The 14,822-nt window shown below is 39.5% G+C and overlaps 1 protein-coding gene across 4 annotated transcripts in view; it reads right to left on the bottom strand.

Moving 5' to 3' along the window:
• The window catches only part of ERCC6L2 (ERCC excision repair 6 like 2), a 1,058,011-nt gene that overhangs the window by 984,419 nt on the left and 58,770 nt on the right, over positions 1-14,822 (bottom strand). For all 4 annotated transcript variants that reach the window (XM_069227916.1, XM_069227908.1, XM_069227899.1 and 1 more), the window contains exon 3: positions 4,607-5,031. In XM_069227916.1, coding sequence (XP_069084017.1) covers positions 4,607-5,031 — 425 coding nt within the window. The remainder of the gene's footprint in view (positions 1-4,606; positions 5,032-14,822) is intronic.

Consider the following 14,822-nt stretch of genomic DNA (forward strand, 5'->3'; position numbering starts at 1 on the left):
CGGTGGGGCTGGCTCGTCCACTGTCGCCTTAATGTATGAATCACCCTTCATGGCACTCCTGAACGCTTTGAAAAACTTCATCTTTCTCTGTTGTATTTATTCGATTCAATAAGGAAATGACTTTTCCTCCCAGGATTCCTTTCACTCACTTTATCAACCAATTGTTTCTCACGGACGGCTGCCAATCCGCTCGCGACTCTTCTTACTAACCAACCTATCCCATTGCGGCACACTGACGTCACACTCACACACTGCGGCTGACAAAGTCTTGTGGTTGTCCTCCTAATCTTCAACTCACACAAAACTAATGCAAAAGTATTGCGAGCACTAACCAAAAACCAATAACCGGGGAAAAAAACAAAACTGCTGGTTTACTACAGGAAGGCACACAATCGCTTTAGAAACCTTACAGATTTTCACTGATGGCCCTTTTCGCTCATGCAGCTATTCCTCTTTTTCAGTCTCCCACAGTCGCATGCAAAAGTCGACCCGCAAATTTTACTCTCAACTGATCAATGGGTCTGTCCTGGTGCACATAGGACTCGCCAAATCTCAGTCAAAAATGTATCTTACCCACTTAACTCACACACCGACTTGTTGACCACGCCCCATCAACCAACTAAAACAGACAGATTACAACATGAAGCCAAGTGTCTCCTACACTTGTCAATATACTCCGGAGTCTAAGACCATGCAGGGTCCGTACATCACCAACAACCACGTGGACAATTTCTTAGCACAAAGCGCCACACACATATGAAGTTCAATGACTTCCATACTCTCATACTGTGGAGTACGCACACTCCTACTAAACCGCAACTGGAGTACGCAGACTCCCTACATCCCTCACATATGTCACAATTCACCTGCGGTCTGCATAAGCCTTTGCAAGCGCAACCTACCACTTTCACACTATCACTAGAACACCGAGAACATACCCAACTTTACTAGCAGGATCCAGGACCTGGGAAAGTCATTTCTGGACTTAAGGGGACATCATTCTTGCTACAATTGCCATTTAAAAAAAAACATAATTCAAATCCCATAAAATGAATAACTAACCCTAATTTAAACTACCACCATAACCATCAATCACCACATAACTAGTTCTCCAAGGAAACTAACCATCAAGCTGCTACCAAAAACTGCTAGCGCGCCTGGTCCTTAGTAAGTAAACTTAAAAGGAGACGCATATAGGTCTATGAACCATTTGATTCGCATGGAGTAACCTAGCTATTGTGTAACCAATGTGCATCAATAATCAATACACAAATTGCTAACCATTAAGAAAAACATTAATCATAAATCATTAGCGTCAACATTTCATGAATAACCACAACTCAATTATACGTTTTATCAATTTTATTTCCCTATTAGTTACAATACTAATTCATGAGGTTAATTCAAACTTTATTCAAATAACCTCAGTGTTAATTCAATAGTGATCACCAATAACATAATCTAATCAGAACTTGGGAAAACATGCGTTCTAATGCCTCAACATAACCCAATAATGATGTATATGTTAGCATGAATAGCAGAGTTCAGCAAATCAATCATTTGTCACCATGTATGTCAGCGTCTCAGAATAGGAACCATACCTTGCCCTGATCAGCATTAGCATGTGGTACTTCATGCAAAAACAATTTGGAACATGAATTTGGAAAAACATCTAGCTAGGAGAAAAACTATAAAACAGTGCAGTTGGTACCTAGAGAGAAAAGGCACAAAAAGTCAATCAGTCACATTGTCACAGCTACCTATGCACGGTATGGATCAGCAACAAAGTCTGTCTTCGTCTTCAGGTCATCAATCGATCAGCAACGCATCAGGGTCTCAAAAGCATGAGCCCAAAGACAGAATCTCGCATCAATTTCAGCAAAAGGTCTCTCCTCGATCAACTGCCTCTAACATCTCCCCACCAGTTTTCTGAAGTTTTCTCCCTTTCTCACGACATTATATTAAAGTCACCCAGTCTATCTCCTAATTCCTAATTGGTCAGTTGATCACCAGTTATTCCACTACCCAATAACTTTTATTTTACTAATCTATGAATTCTAATATTACGCCGTTCTCAAGGTGACGATGCCCTCATCATCCGGCTCATCAGGTATCGAAAATGTTGCCTCTTCTTCTCCAGTCAGTGTCTCTATTGTTTGAGTCCTGGGAAAGTACATCTCCTGTCTGCTTTACAGTGAATTGGATACATATTCTAGTTCCATCATCTCCTGTCCTTTAGTTCATTGCAGAAAATTCTAGCTAAGCAGACTTTATTAACACGAGAAGTTCAGGGTCAGTTTAGCACGTTAGCTTCTCTACATTGCATGACTATTCAGCTTCTGCATGAGGCCTGGCAAAAACTAGGCCACAACTTAGGATAAGTTAACTCTACAATATGATGTAAACCATACGCTATATAGCTCAATATGACATATTACTACATCATTATTATGCATTTTCAACATTTCACATATTTTAGTCATTTTCAGTAAAGTTCGTGAATCTTGGTGACCTCTCTCCGTGGGCACATTTTCAAACGTGCACATTATTTTTTCTACATTAATTTTCTCTACATATTATTATTATTATTCAAAATGCATAAACATTAATTAATAATTTTAATTAACATATCTGCTTCAGCAAGATCCTGAAATAAATTTGTATTAAATTCCACAGTGAGCAAACATGCTGCTTTTGGGTGATCACTTGCTAGAGTACACAGGTATTGTCACTTGTATTAAGTGATTAAGTTTTTACCTTTTCTCCTTTATATTAGGGCTGATGTTTATGTTAATCAATCAAATGATTTGCTGAGATCTCAGATTAATGATCTTGATTCCTGGCAGCCAGTTCTCCTCGAAAGACATCATCTCAACACTCCCTTTAAACTTGACTGAAGTGTAAATAGATACCGCGCTTGTACTTCCTGGAAGCTGGAGTCCAGTGCTCAATGTAGCCTAATATTGGGTGGCTTGACTCAGCCCAGGTCTCCTACAGAGCTATAATTACATGAGTCTTTAAGAATGCAACAACATCTGGCAACTGGAGTTTCTGTGTAAGACCACTCTTGTTCCAGGAACACAGGGAAAATGATGGCGCCTTGGAGCAGATCAACACATGAGAATTAATTCAGTCAGGGCTTCTACTGGATAGCACTGTGGGCAACCAGGCCAAATCTCCCCCGCAAGATCAGAAGTTTGTGCCCTTTGTTCGTTGTATTTTGTGGGGACACTGCACCAAGCATTTTTCAAAACTGAGAATGGCTTCCTCGTTCCGGGTTCTAATGGGACATGTGGTTTTGCTAGAACTGTAGGGTAACCTATCTCTCTAAATGGACTAATCTGGATGCCCCATGAACTAAATAAATTTGCTCTGGATATTATTATCTGAACAAAGGTCATCGAGGCAAATGTTGCTAATGTGGATTACGAAATTTGATAGCCTTTTGGGGGAAGAAACTCAATTGCTATAATGCTGTTTGATTCCAAACTACTCAGTCCAGGATGGACTTTAACAGCCTAAGGATATTCCCTTTATTTAAAATATCATGGGGGCCTTGCGAATGGTACTCGGGGCTGAACAACACCCTCCTGTTTGAGTAGTTTTGAGTAGGACCTTGGCAAGATCCCCTGATCCTGCAAGATGACTTCTTAGTCCTTTGTGACTCCATTGTTGTGCCTTGATAGCGAACCTCCTGGAGCCATACAAAGGGTTCTCTATATTATGCTTTCCCCCTGCTTGAGGGGACATGGTCCTTTGTTATTGTCACTCGATTAGTGTCCATAGATAATTGAGTTATACTACCACTGACAATTCTGATGGAGTCAGATTGATTGGGGTGGTCAACTGGATTTGTGCAGCCTGGTCTCCCTGAAAAGAACTAGCTGGTGCAGCGTCTCCACTCGCACCTTGATTTAAAAGTGACTGACTTGGCCTGTCTCTACTTTATTCCGTGATAACAGAGTTATGTGTTTCGGCTTCAATATGGCCACCTGTGTAACTGGGCAGAATAAGGGAACAGATTTGTCTCTAGTAACACATTTTGTAAATTAGATAGGTATTCACATTCAGAACAATAATGTCCATTATGTAACATTTCAACTCAAGATTCAGACGTTTATCCTTCTATCTGTATACACTAAAGAGTAGAAGGTATATTCTAAGAATGTTGGCTGCAAATATTAAAATGACAATAAGACAATGAATGTTCCACAAATAGTGACTAGGTGTGAGGCTTTCTATTACTTTTTTAATATTGTATGGATTTTTTTTTTTCAGAGAACAGAACGATATTAAAAATCCTCTGGAACCTTAAATGTGACATTTAATACAGTTTGTTGGGTGTTTTGGAAAGCAGTTATTAAAATGAATAAAGCATTTTAAAAAACTTCAATACATATTTAGCAGAGAAGCAGGTGTAATGTTTTTCATCCTGTTTGACATGTCTTTTGCTTTGAAAAATGACAACAGTCAAATGTGCAAAATAAATAACTACTACTATTTAAATTAAAAGAAATATTCCAAATTAACTTGAAGACAATATTTAAATGAAAATAAATATATGACACTGACATTTTTTTGCCACAGATTATAAATCGTAAAGTACCTGCACAGTTTTTCCGAGTCCCATGTCATCTCCAAGAATGCATCCTCTTGATTCAACATAATGCTTATACATAAACATGACGCCTTCTCGTTGATAATCACGTAAATATCTATTGGCTGTGTAAGGAACAGAGTCACCTGATTCGGATAATTTGAAAGCAATGGCAGGACCCAACAGTCTTTTGTCAGGAAAGAAGGGCTTTTCCAGGTCCTCATCATCAAATATTCCGCTTTTCCATTGTGCTTTACTATCTTGGACTTTATAAAGCTCTGTGACTGGTATCTTCTTTTTTTCAGAGTTTGAAAACAAGACCACTGCAAATGCGTCCCCATGTTCACCAGTTTTAATGGAATGGATTCTGGCTTCAGAGAGCTTCCCTGTGTCGGAAAAGGGAGCAAGAACCTTGTCTCCAATATTCCACTGATCTAAAAATAATTTAACATAAAAGGTCAAATTAAATTTCGTATAAGCAAAATGTGTTGCGGTTTTCTAAGTCTGTGTGCTCCTCCTAGAGTGCAATCCTGGTGCTATCCTGACTTCAAATGGATACCCACTATGCATCAGCTGACTGAAACACAGGTCGCAAACAAGTCATTTCTCAGGCCATTTCATAACTTTAATACCTCTATACTTCCCATTTCACCCATGTGCGAACAAAAAGAGAAATAGTATCTAACAGGCAAATTTTACAACTCCTTGCGCTATGGAATATGGTATTTATTCATGTATTCATACTTCTTATCTGATGCCACTGTGACAGCGTTTCGTGAGATTTTGCAGCTGATGTCAATAAAATCACAAAGGAAGTAAAGTATGCGATAAAGCATCCTTTGCCGCACACTATAAAGAAATTCACATAATATATGGGCACAACCTTACCCATTCACCAAACCTCTTTCAAACCATTCAGTGTTTACTTGTTATATTTAAAGAAACATGTGGTTTCTTCTGCCCATAACAGCTGAATATAATATTTATGGAAAACTCTGCATTTCACTTAAAACAGTTCAAATGATTATATGGTTATGAAATAAAAGCTAAACAACTTGTTAGGATTCACTTCTCAAACCATAATTTGAGTCCCCACTATAAGAAACATAACTGGCCCACCAAGCACACTTCTCATGGCCTCATACATGATGTGATAGATTTCACCACTGGTGACATTTCATATTACATAACTACTGACTTTATGATGACATAGTACTGCTACAATATCAATTCTTAGATTGGATATGTGTTGTTAGTTAATTATGCAAAGTGCCCTGGCAGGGCTGAACAGAGGAATCCCAAAGAACAAGATGGTATATCTTCTACGTCGTTGCTACTGAGTGCAGAAATGTTTTATTTGGGCACCTTGAGGTTACAGAAAGCGTTTACCCTGTTCATCTTTCAGGAATCAGAAATGGTTACCGGAGCACTGCATGTTGGTCGGCCGCGCATGCCCACCAGAGAAGCTCTGTCCTAACTGATAATACAGGGTAACCAACTACGGTCAACAATAACAAATTGGAAACGCAAGCGGTGGTACTGGCCGCCCTTAGATGAACATCAGGAAGCATGCTCTGCATATTTTTTGACACTAGACATTTGTATGTTTTACATGCCGTCACCCTTGAGGATGTTCTCAAATATGCATTGTTTTAAGAAGTGCTTTCTGAAGTACACTTCCAAAACAGTTTTCCCTACTAGGGTGGTAGACTAGTATGCCAGTATAATTAAAATATACATAAGTTTTTCTTAAGTGAAATACATTTGTTTTAAAACAAACTGCTTCTCCAATTTTATGAATGACACAAAGCTCGTTGACGCATGTTGGACTGCTTAGGAAATCACACTTTTACACTTTTTTTGGTCAAAACTGTCATAATGATACAAATATGTACAGGGTGAAGAAAGCAAAGTGTAGGAACCAAGAACCAACATCAACAAGGTCTTGCTCACTTTTAACCAAGACTTTCATGGAAGCACTGACAGTAGTACTCACAAAACCCAAATGAGATCTCTTAGATATAAAATCCTACGACACACATCCCTACCTAATATGGACAACAGAAAATTGGATAAAATACTGGCCTCCCGTTTAATGAGAATATCTGAGCACTGATCCAGCCTGACCAATCAGAAGTTGTGCCAGGAAAGAAGCACCTCTCATAATTTGCAAGAGCTCTTCCACATAATGAATGGCACTGAGGAATGAGACTGCCAACCCATGGTTGTAGCAAGACATAGAAAAACATTCACTGTAAATGGATGGCATTTAATTTACGCCATCCAGAAACATATGCACTTTTTTGGAGTGGCTCTGCCTATCGTAACTCACCCATTACCATAGTACAGACAGGAAGAATTATGTCACATACACAGTTCACAGAGACATTCATCAAGAATGCTCCTTGTTATAGGTATGTCTGCAATAGTAACAGAAACTTTAGCAAGCCGTACACATAGGGGAAGGATTGCAAACTGCCCAGAGTGTGACCCACTATATTTCTCTATATGTAGACTACGTACTTTTGTAAACCTCAGCCCCTCAACAGAGATGGAGGGATTAATCTAGAAATTCCAAGAATGTGGCTGTGTATCAAGATTCTGAATGAACAGATTTTTTTCCCTTTAGTAGACATGACTGGACATAAAATGGTAGGGTGTGACAAATGGGGAACTGAATGGTCACCAGACACTTTTAGGGACTGGGTAGTCAATATGTATATTGACCTCATGAAATGAATCAATGCAGTTATGTCCGAACAATCACAACTTTTCATAAGACCTCAGCCTTCTGGCGCCAGCTAGCAATATCTGATATAGGCCATGTAGCTCTAAACCAAAATGTAGGTACTCCCCAGATTTTTATACTAACACAATGTTACTATCACCAGGAGCATGCGAGTAACATGAAAATGAATTATCTGATAATCTTTGGCACTAGGGAGGAAGAGGGTAGCCCAGCGCAAACTTATTCTCTCTGACGGTGGACTGGGAGTACCAGATCTGGAATACTGTTATCTGGCAGCACAATTCCAATGGGTAGCCAAATGGTTGGCCAGGCCAAAATACCCAAAGGCAAAACTAGTCACAACAGCAATAGGCCCCATTTCATTAACTAGTGCAATCTAGGGTAGGAACCAACGCAAGAGGAAACTGCAGAGTCTATAAAAGTTAGGTGGAGAATGCTAGGTATGGTATGCTAGAGATGGGACAGGCTACTCTGTCTATGTATATGAACTGCAGATTCTGGGCTTAGGTGACCTAAGACAGGTGGTGAAGAAAAATGGACAACTACAGATGAAGTTCTACTACAAAACAGATCATGATTTACTGGATGGACAATTTGTACAGTAAAAAAAGACTAATACACGAGGAGCATGAGACATGGGGGAACCAAACTCGAGAATCATCAACACAAAAGCATTGTACTTTATCCATACAATAGGCCTAGGATGCAAAGCTGTGACTCAACTTTTCAATGGACTTAGAAAATGAAGGAGATTAAATTGGAAGGGGTCAAATAAAAATTGGAGGAGAACCTGGACAGACATATTACAGAGAAATAACGAGATAGGATGCAAGATTATACAAGAACAGTTTCTAGAAAGGCTAGGTTCAAATACATACAGCTTAACGATGTACATCAGACAAACCTAAACCCAGCAAAACTTCATTGTATCAACTTTCACATCTATGCCTCTGACTCACATAACTTACAGAAGATGCTACCTTTTTTCACATGGCATAGTTCTGTCCCAAACTGCCATATTATCAGAAAGCAATAACTATGACTCTAACAAAGGTGACAGGTAGTCTGAACTTATATGAACTAATGCCATGCCTTCTGAGTGAAATGCAGAGACTCAAGACAGCAAGGGTAGAGAGCAAATGTATTGATTTAGGATCATGCTGGCAAAACCCAACTATGTAGGTCATTCACAAGAGACAGCTAAATGCTGTCTTTTAGGGGGCATATAAAAAGTGGTTGAAGCCAAAACAGTAGCAATCAAATAGTTATCTCAAAAAAACGTGGCACCAGACACAGCACAAGCCTTAGACACACTTAAGCTAAACTTCCCAAGAAAAGGGAGTTTGTAACATATTTTCTACAACATGAAAGCACTCGCCAATGTGCCAAAGCAATTATAAGACCTTACATATACAAGAGATAAATAGCCCCACGGAAGATTAATGACACAGCACAATGTAGTTAATATCAAAGGATTAGTGGTGGGGCCAAACACATCAGCCTCCACACAAACATGTGGAGAAAGACCTTAAAGGAATACATCAGAAAACTAAATATATAAAGATGGAACCTAGGGTGTGATAAATAGTTCTTCCTAGCTACATACTTGTCATGAGACCACATACTAGTTGCAAATACAAATGAGTTAACAGTGATTGTTGTGTTGTAAGGTAACAAGGTGAATATCTATCACTTTTGTAAAACAATAAAAACAAACTTATTTAAAAAAAGAAGGCCACTTATTTAAAAAAAGAAGGCCTTGCTCACTAGGCTCGCAAATGACACACAAAACTGGATCCAGGCATTCCTCAACATTCAAGGGGAAAATCACTAGTTTGTCTACATAATATGAAAAAATGGTTGGTTAAAATTGGTTGAAAATCAACATGGAGAAGTTAGAAGTTCTAGATGTTGTAGGAAGTCACCTCAACTCTGGTCAACTTCATTTGTTCCTTCAGCACAGCAAATCAAAGCATTAAAACGCTAGGAGATGGAGTAAATTCTAAGCTAAGGAAGGACACCCAGGTTTCCTCAGAAATATCATCATACACTTACTAGAAGGGTAAAGTCAAATCTATTCTCAACCTTCTATCCACTGACAGTAAAGGAGCAGTATTAGTTACTTTGACTGGCCCATGGTTAGAATACTGTAGTGCCACGGATTAAGTAAGATAGTTTTACAGAGATTGCCACTGATTTAAAACCAAGCAGCCACAATCACCATCTCTGCTCCTCATTTGATCAAAGCTAAACATATTCTTGCTCAGCTATTCTAGCTGAAACTTCACATGCATAAATGTCTTTTTGATAAGGCTCTTCCTTACTTGCTAGATGTTCCACTCTGCAGCCTCCTCACTCATCCCAACTACATTTTTTAACTGCAATTTGGGTGTGTAAAACGTCACTTGGTGGAAAAACCAGCAATTGGAATACTTTACCTCCATCTTACAACCAATGCATTTCACACTGCTTTTAGAAAAAGAACTGTGTGAGTGCTCTATAAATACTCAAACTAAACTACTGGTCTAATAGAAAAGCATCTCTTTCTTAAAAATAAGCCTCAGTGGACTGATAATACTGGTGACACTTTCAAGACGTTTTGACTCCAAGTGGAGCTCAATGTAGTGGTAGGCAAAGGAGAGGTCTATTACATTAACACAACTGGCTTCAACAAGTTTGAGAAATACATTCATATTAGGAAGGGGGTGATCTAACTCAATACCCGAGTGAAGATTCATCAAATCTGTTCATAAATGGACGCTCTATCCAGTCTATTTAGTGGCTGTATCAATTAGGACCAACTACTCAGTGGATTGGATAGATTAGATTACTTTCTATTCAGTCAACGTCTTCAACTCATACTCCAGGATTCTCTTCATGAGTTTGGGAGTGGAACGTGTGTTGTGAATGATGTGGACTGTACACTCACTGTTTCTGATATGGTTTTGGAAATTTCTGTGGCCCAGATTATCAGTTAACACTTGTGAGGACTATGCAGACAAGCTCACTTTGCAAAAGACCTTTCTATTAATAACACAAGGCATGCATTTTTGGCAGGCATATTTGATACCCAGTTCCTTCTATTATAAATACCTCTGAAGGTTAGATCCTCCCTTTGTGATGTACCAACTGTAGTTCTTTGCTCAAACAAAGTGCACTGTATCCGTTCATTCCAAGGGAATAGGATGTTTGTCACATCCTTCAGGACATATACAGGGTACTCTAGAGCATATCTCCTTATTGAATATCTCTCTACATTATTTACTGACCATCAATATATACGGTGAGCAACAACCTGCTACCTGAATCGCAAGGGCTCTTTGCTTGTTCAATGCCTCGGCGGGGGCCCAGACTAAGCCTAGCATACTTCCTCGTGGCAGGGTGACTGCTGCACTGAGCCGGGCAGGTGCCATAAAAAGACTTCGGGACTCCTGTGGCTAGGGACGCTTTACCTGTTTACTGGAATGGCGGGACCTGGACTATGCCCACCATACTTCCTTTTGGCATGTAGGCGGCAACACCTGCCACGCTGTGCCGATTGGGCACCATAAAATGATCTTGGGACTCCCACAGCGTGTGAGTCTCTCATTCTTCACTGCCCAGGAGAGTGCCCGGACTACGCCTACCATAATTCCTCACAGCAGCGAGCCACATCACCTGCTGTACTGCACCTAGCGCGTGCCATAAAAGGACCTTGGGATACCCGCGGCGTGGGACGCGCCTGGGTGCTTTCCTGGGCCATCTACACCCAGAGGCTGGGCCATCCCTCTTGGTTCCTCTACAAGTGTCCCTGCTCCCTGTCATATAGTTATTTTCTCCTTTCCTAGAATAAGGTAATCATGGGACTTATGTATTTGACTCCCTCTTCATGCTTCTTGCTCTATAACTCGCTGACTTCAAATCGGTCTAAAGCATGCGGAGGATGTGGTATGGGCATTTAATTTTATTTTTGCCTTAACTGCATGGGAGAACTCTTTACCAAACCACTAAGATGGGAAAGAAGAAAGCTGCTCTAAGCCCTCAGGAGGACAAAAGGTATAACATACCAGTGACACACACTCTGCTGAAAACTGTGCTGTAGCTGATATAAATAATCTGACTGAGGAGGTGGAGACTATGTTGGGGGATAAGGCTTTGCTATTGACAGGTGGCAGTCATTCAACGGGAAAAGTGGCAAAAATCTGTACAAAAATGAAGACGGGCCCTCCAGTACAACAGTCTAATCCGTCCAGCACTCCTTACTGCAGAAAGCTTCACTTAGCCGATGCCACAGGTTGTCTGCAGAAACAGATATGCACCACTTGAGTCTACACAACACTTTACTTGCTCTAACACAACACATTTTTTTGAGGTATAAAGACTGACTTAATGATGTGACAATGTTTTGACGCTAATGAGGGACACTCAACACTCAATTTTTTACAACTGCAGTCTGAAATCAAAAACCTAAAAACTAGGATTACTAAATTAATGAGCATTGTGGTTTGCCTTAGCGCTGGCAAAACTGTGGAACCAGCAGGACTGTAATAATGCTTGCCGAGCTTGTGTAACCTACAGTTTGGGGAGATTTTTGCCCCCACCTAAGCATTGCTCACTTGACACCAGTGTCTGCGTACCTTGCCATCATGATTCTCTCTCCCCAAACCTTGCTCCTTCCATAAACCAGACGATATTGTAAACAGACCAAGCCAACACAAAGACAAAAGTTCTCGTCGGACTATAGCTCAAAGAGGGGCGATACAAAGAGATTTTAGTAGCAAAGAAATTGATCTATGTCGCTCAACCTGCACAATTCACACCTTATATGCCGCAAGGAAAATCTCTCTCAGGCCCAATACCAACTATTATCCATGATCTGCATTTATGTAAACCATCTTGCAGCATATAAGCCCCAGATGACACAGAAATCTTTATGATTTAAGTACCCAAACTGGAACTGAATCAAATCATCCATAAGGATGCAGAATCTTTGACAAATAAAGTAATACATTGGATCAGAAGTGTCTGGCATTGCTACTCTGTTGTTCACAACGACATAGTGAGTGTGAAGATCTACCCCCATCCAAGTATTAACTGGGACTATATTAAAACCACTTTAATTAATGCTGATTTTGCAAGGGCACTCTAATCAATAGGTCTTAGAACTGATCCCCCATTAGGCTCGGAGAATCAAGTTCAAACCTTTACCGCCATCAGAGCCTGTTCAAGAAGCTTTAATGGAATGAGAGATTTTTCAACCCATGAGGGCAGCTTTTATTATTAACCCTATCAACCAACCATCTAGCTCTGTGACTTTTGCCAAAAAGAAATATATCCAAAAAATACTACTAGCTAATTGGTAAGTTCCCACAATTGAGATGTCATATTGTTGGTTATAATGTTTCAAATGAAGGAAAGATACGAGCTAAGTCTTCTGAGATCCAATTTTGATTTGAGAAGAGGTGGTATATTCCAAAAATTAAATTTCAAAGTTCAATGGAGTTGCTGCCAAAATTCAGTGGAGTATCAGCCAAATTAAATTTCAAAGTTCAATGGAGTTGCTGCCAAAATTCAGTGGAGTATCAGCCTTTTTTTTTTTTTTTTTCCAGTTCAGTGCACTTTTATTAAAAATAAATCCTATGTTCCATTATTTAGGTTTAAAGTTCGACGAAGTTTCAGCTTCCAGAGCTGTACATAAAAATGCATATCATTTACTATGTGAAGAATCCAAGAAAACATAATGTTATCCAAATAATAGTTAATGTGTGCTGATTATATCACATCAAAATCCAAGATGGTCAGTATATGTTCCAAACTCAAATGTGTGAAAATAAAATCATATTTAAAGAGCAGTATTTCGAAAAGTAAGAAATGAGAGTCAGTATCTTAACAATGAGACAGGTAGCCCCGAGTTTTTTGGAAAAACTGAAAGTTGGATATACCAGGTAAAGGACAATATTATCGAGCGGTAGCTAGTGGGAAGTATAAATAGAATGAAGTCTCTAACAGGCTCTCTTGAAATGTTTAAGACAAATTGGACAGTGCAAGGCTGGGGTTCTTACCTATTTCTAGAGAACGAGCATACTTTAAAGGTCCGACGCGTCCATCGTCTAATCTCCGAGGACGCGCCGGAAAGGAACCCCGTATTTATAAACGGTAGTCCTTCCTCTGATCTGGTGGCACCGACACAGAGGAAGGACTATCGGGAGCTGAAGTCGTTATGAGTAGTGGCGTCGATATTAAATGTCGGCGCCATATTGGAAGGGGAAAACTAGATAAGTACCGAAAAACGAGCAAAATAAGAGGTGCGGTAAATAATGAAAAAGCAAAAAGATAAAACAAAAAACGAAATAAATTGAGTAGGTCACTTGGCTCCACATTAGGAAGAATAATGCTAGCTCCTTGATATGATGGAAAGAAAAGAAAAAAGGAAAGAAAAAGAAAATAGAAAATTAAAAGTCGAGCAGCAAATATTAAAGAGCATCATGGTCTGAATAACAAAACAAATGAAAGACAAGTATTACTATGTCATAATGTTACTATATCATGTAGAGGGGGTAGCTATATTAGTACCTCCTATGTTATCCCATATACTGGTACCATGAGTGGCATGAAGCATTAGAAAACAGGTCACACTAAGTCTCATATTTACATCAACCAATAATGCCACTCATGGTCCTTGTTTAAACCATTGTTAACAGTATCATAGTGAATAATCATCCGGCTTTCCTCTTGACGTAGACGCAAGGGTAGATTGCCCCCCTTTGAGGACAATGTGATGCGTCGAAGACCACAGAAGGTGAAGTTACGTTCATAGGGATGGCATTCATTATAATGTTCCATAAGGGGTGCCTTGACTTCCAATTTTTGAATATTGCGAAAGTGTTCTTGGATTTTAATTTTGAGAGGGTGAATAGTACTCCCAATGTAGACTAGTTGACAGGGACACCATATTGCATAAATGATGTTGGTACTTTCACAATTAATAAAGTCTTTAATCAGAAAGTCCTCGCCTTTAATGGTTAATGTAGTAGATTTGTTAAGGCCTAGTTTGCAGATAGAACATTTGGTGCAGGTATAGAAGCCCTTTGGTTTTGGAAAGAAAGGTCCAGAAGGTTTTGTTTTGAAGAAAGAGGAGCAGTTTGTCTCTAAGATTGGGAGCTCGACGGAAGCCTATTTGTGGGTAATTGGTGATATATTTATTGATGGAGGGATTGTTTTGTAATAGATACCAATGCTTCTGGAGATATTTCCTGATAGAGTAATGACCATTATGGAATTCTATAATCAAGCGAATGGTTGTATCCTGTTTGGGCCGGTGTGTAGGGTTAATCATCTTATTCCGGTCCATATTACCTAACTTGTCTTTGGTTAGATTCAAAGTCGTCTTGTTGTACCCCCTGGCCAGAAGTCTCTCCATTATTTGACTGGATGAAATTTGATAATCAGGAAAGTTAGTACAGTTCATTCTGTACTAGGAGGATGGCAACTGGTTGC

Source organism: Pleurodeles waltl, chromosome 1_1 (genome assembly GCF_031143425.1).
Source record: "Pleurodeles waltl isolate 20211129_DDA chromosome 1_1, aPleWal1.hap1.20221129, whole genome shotgun sequence".
Lineage (NCBI taxonomy): Eukaryota > Metazoa > Chordata > Amphibia > Caudata > Salamandridae > Pleurodeles > Pleurodeles waltl.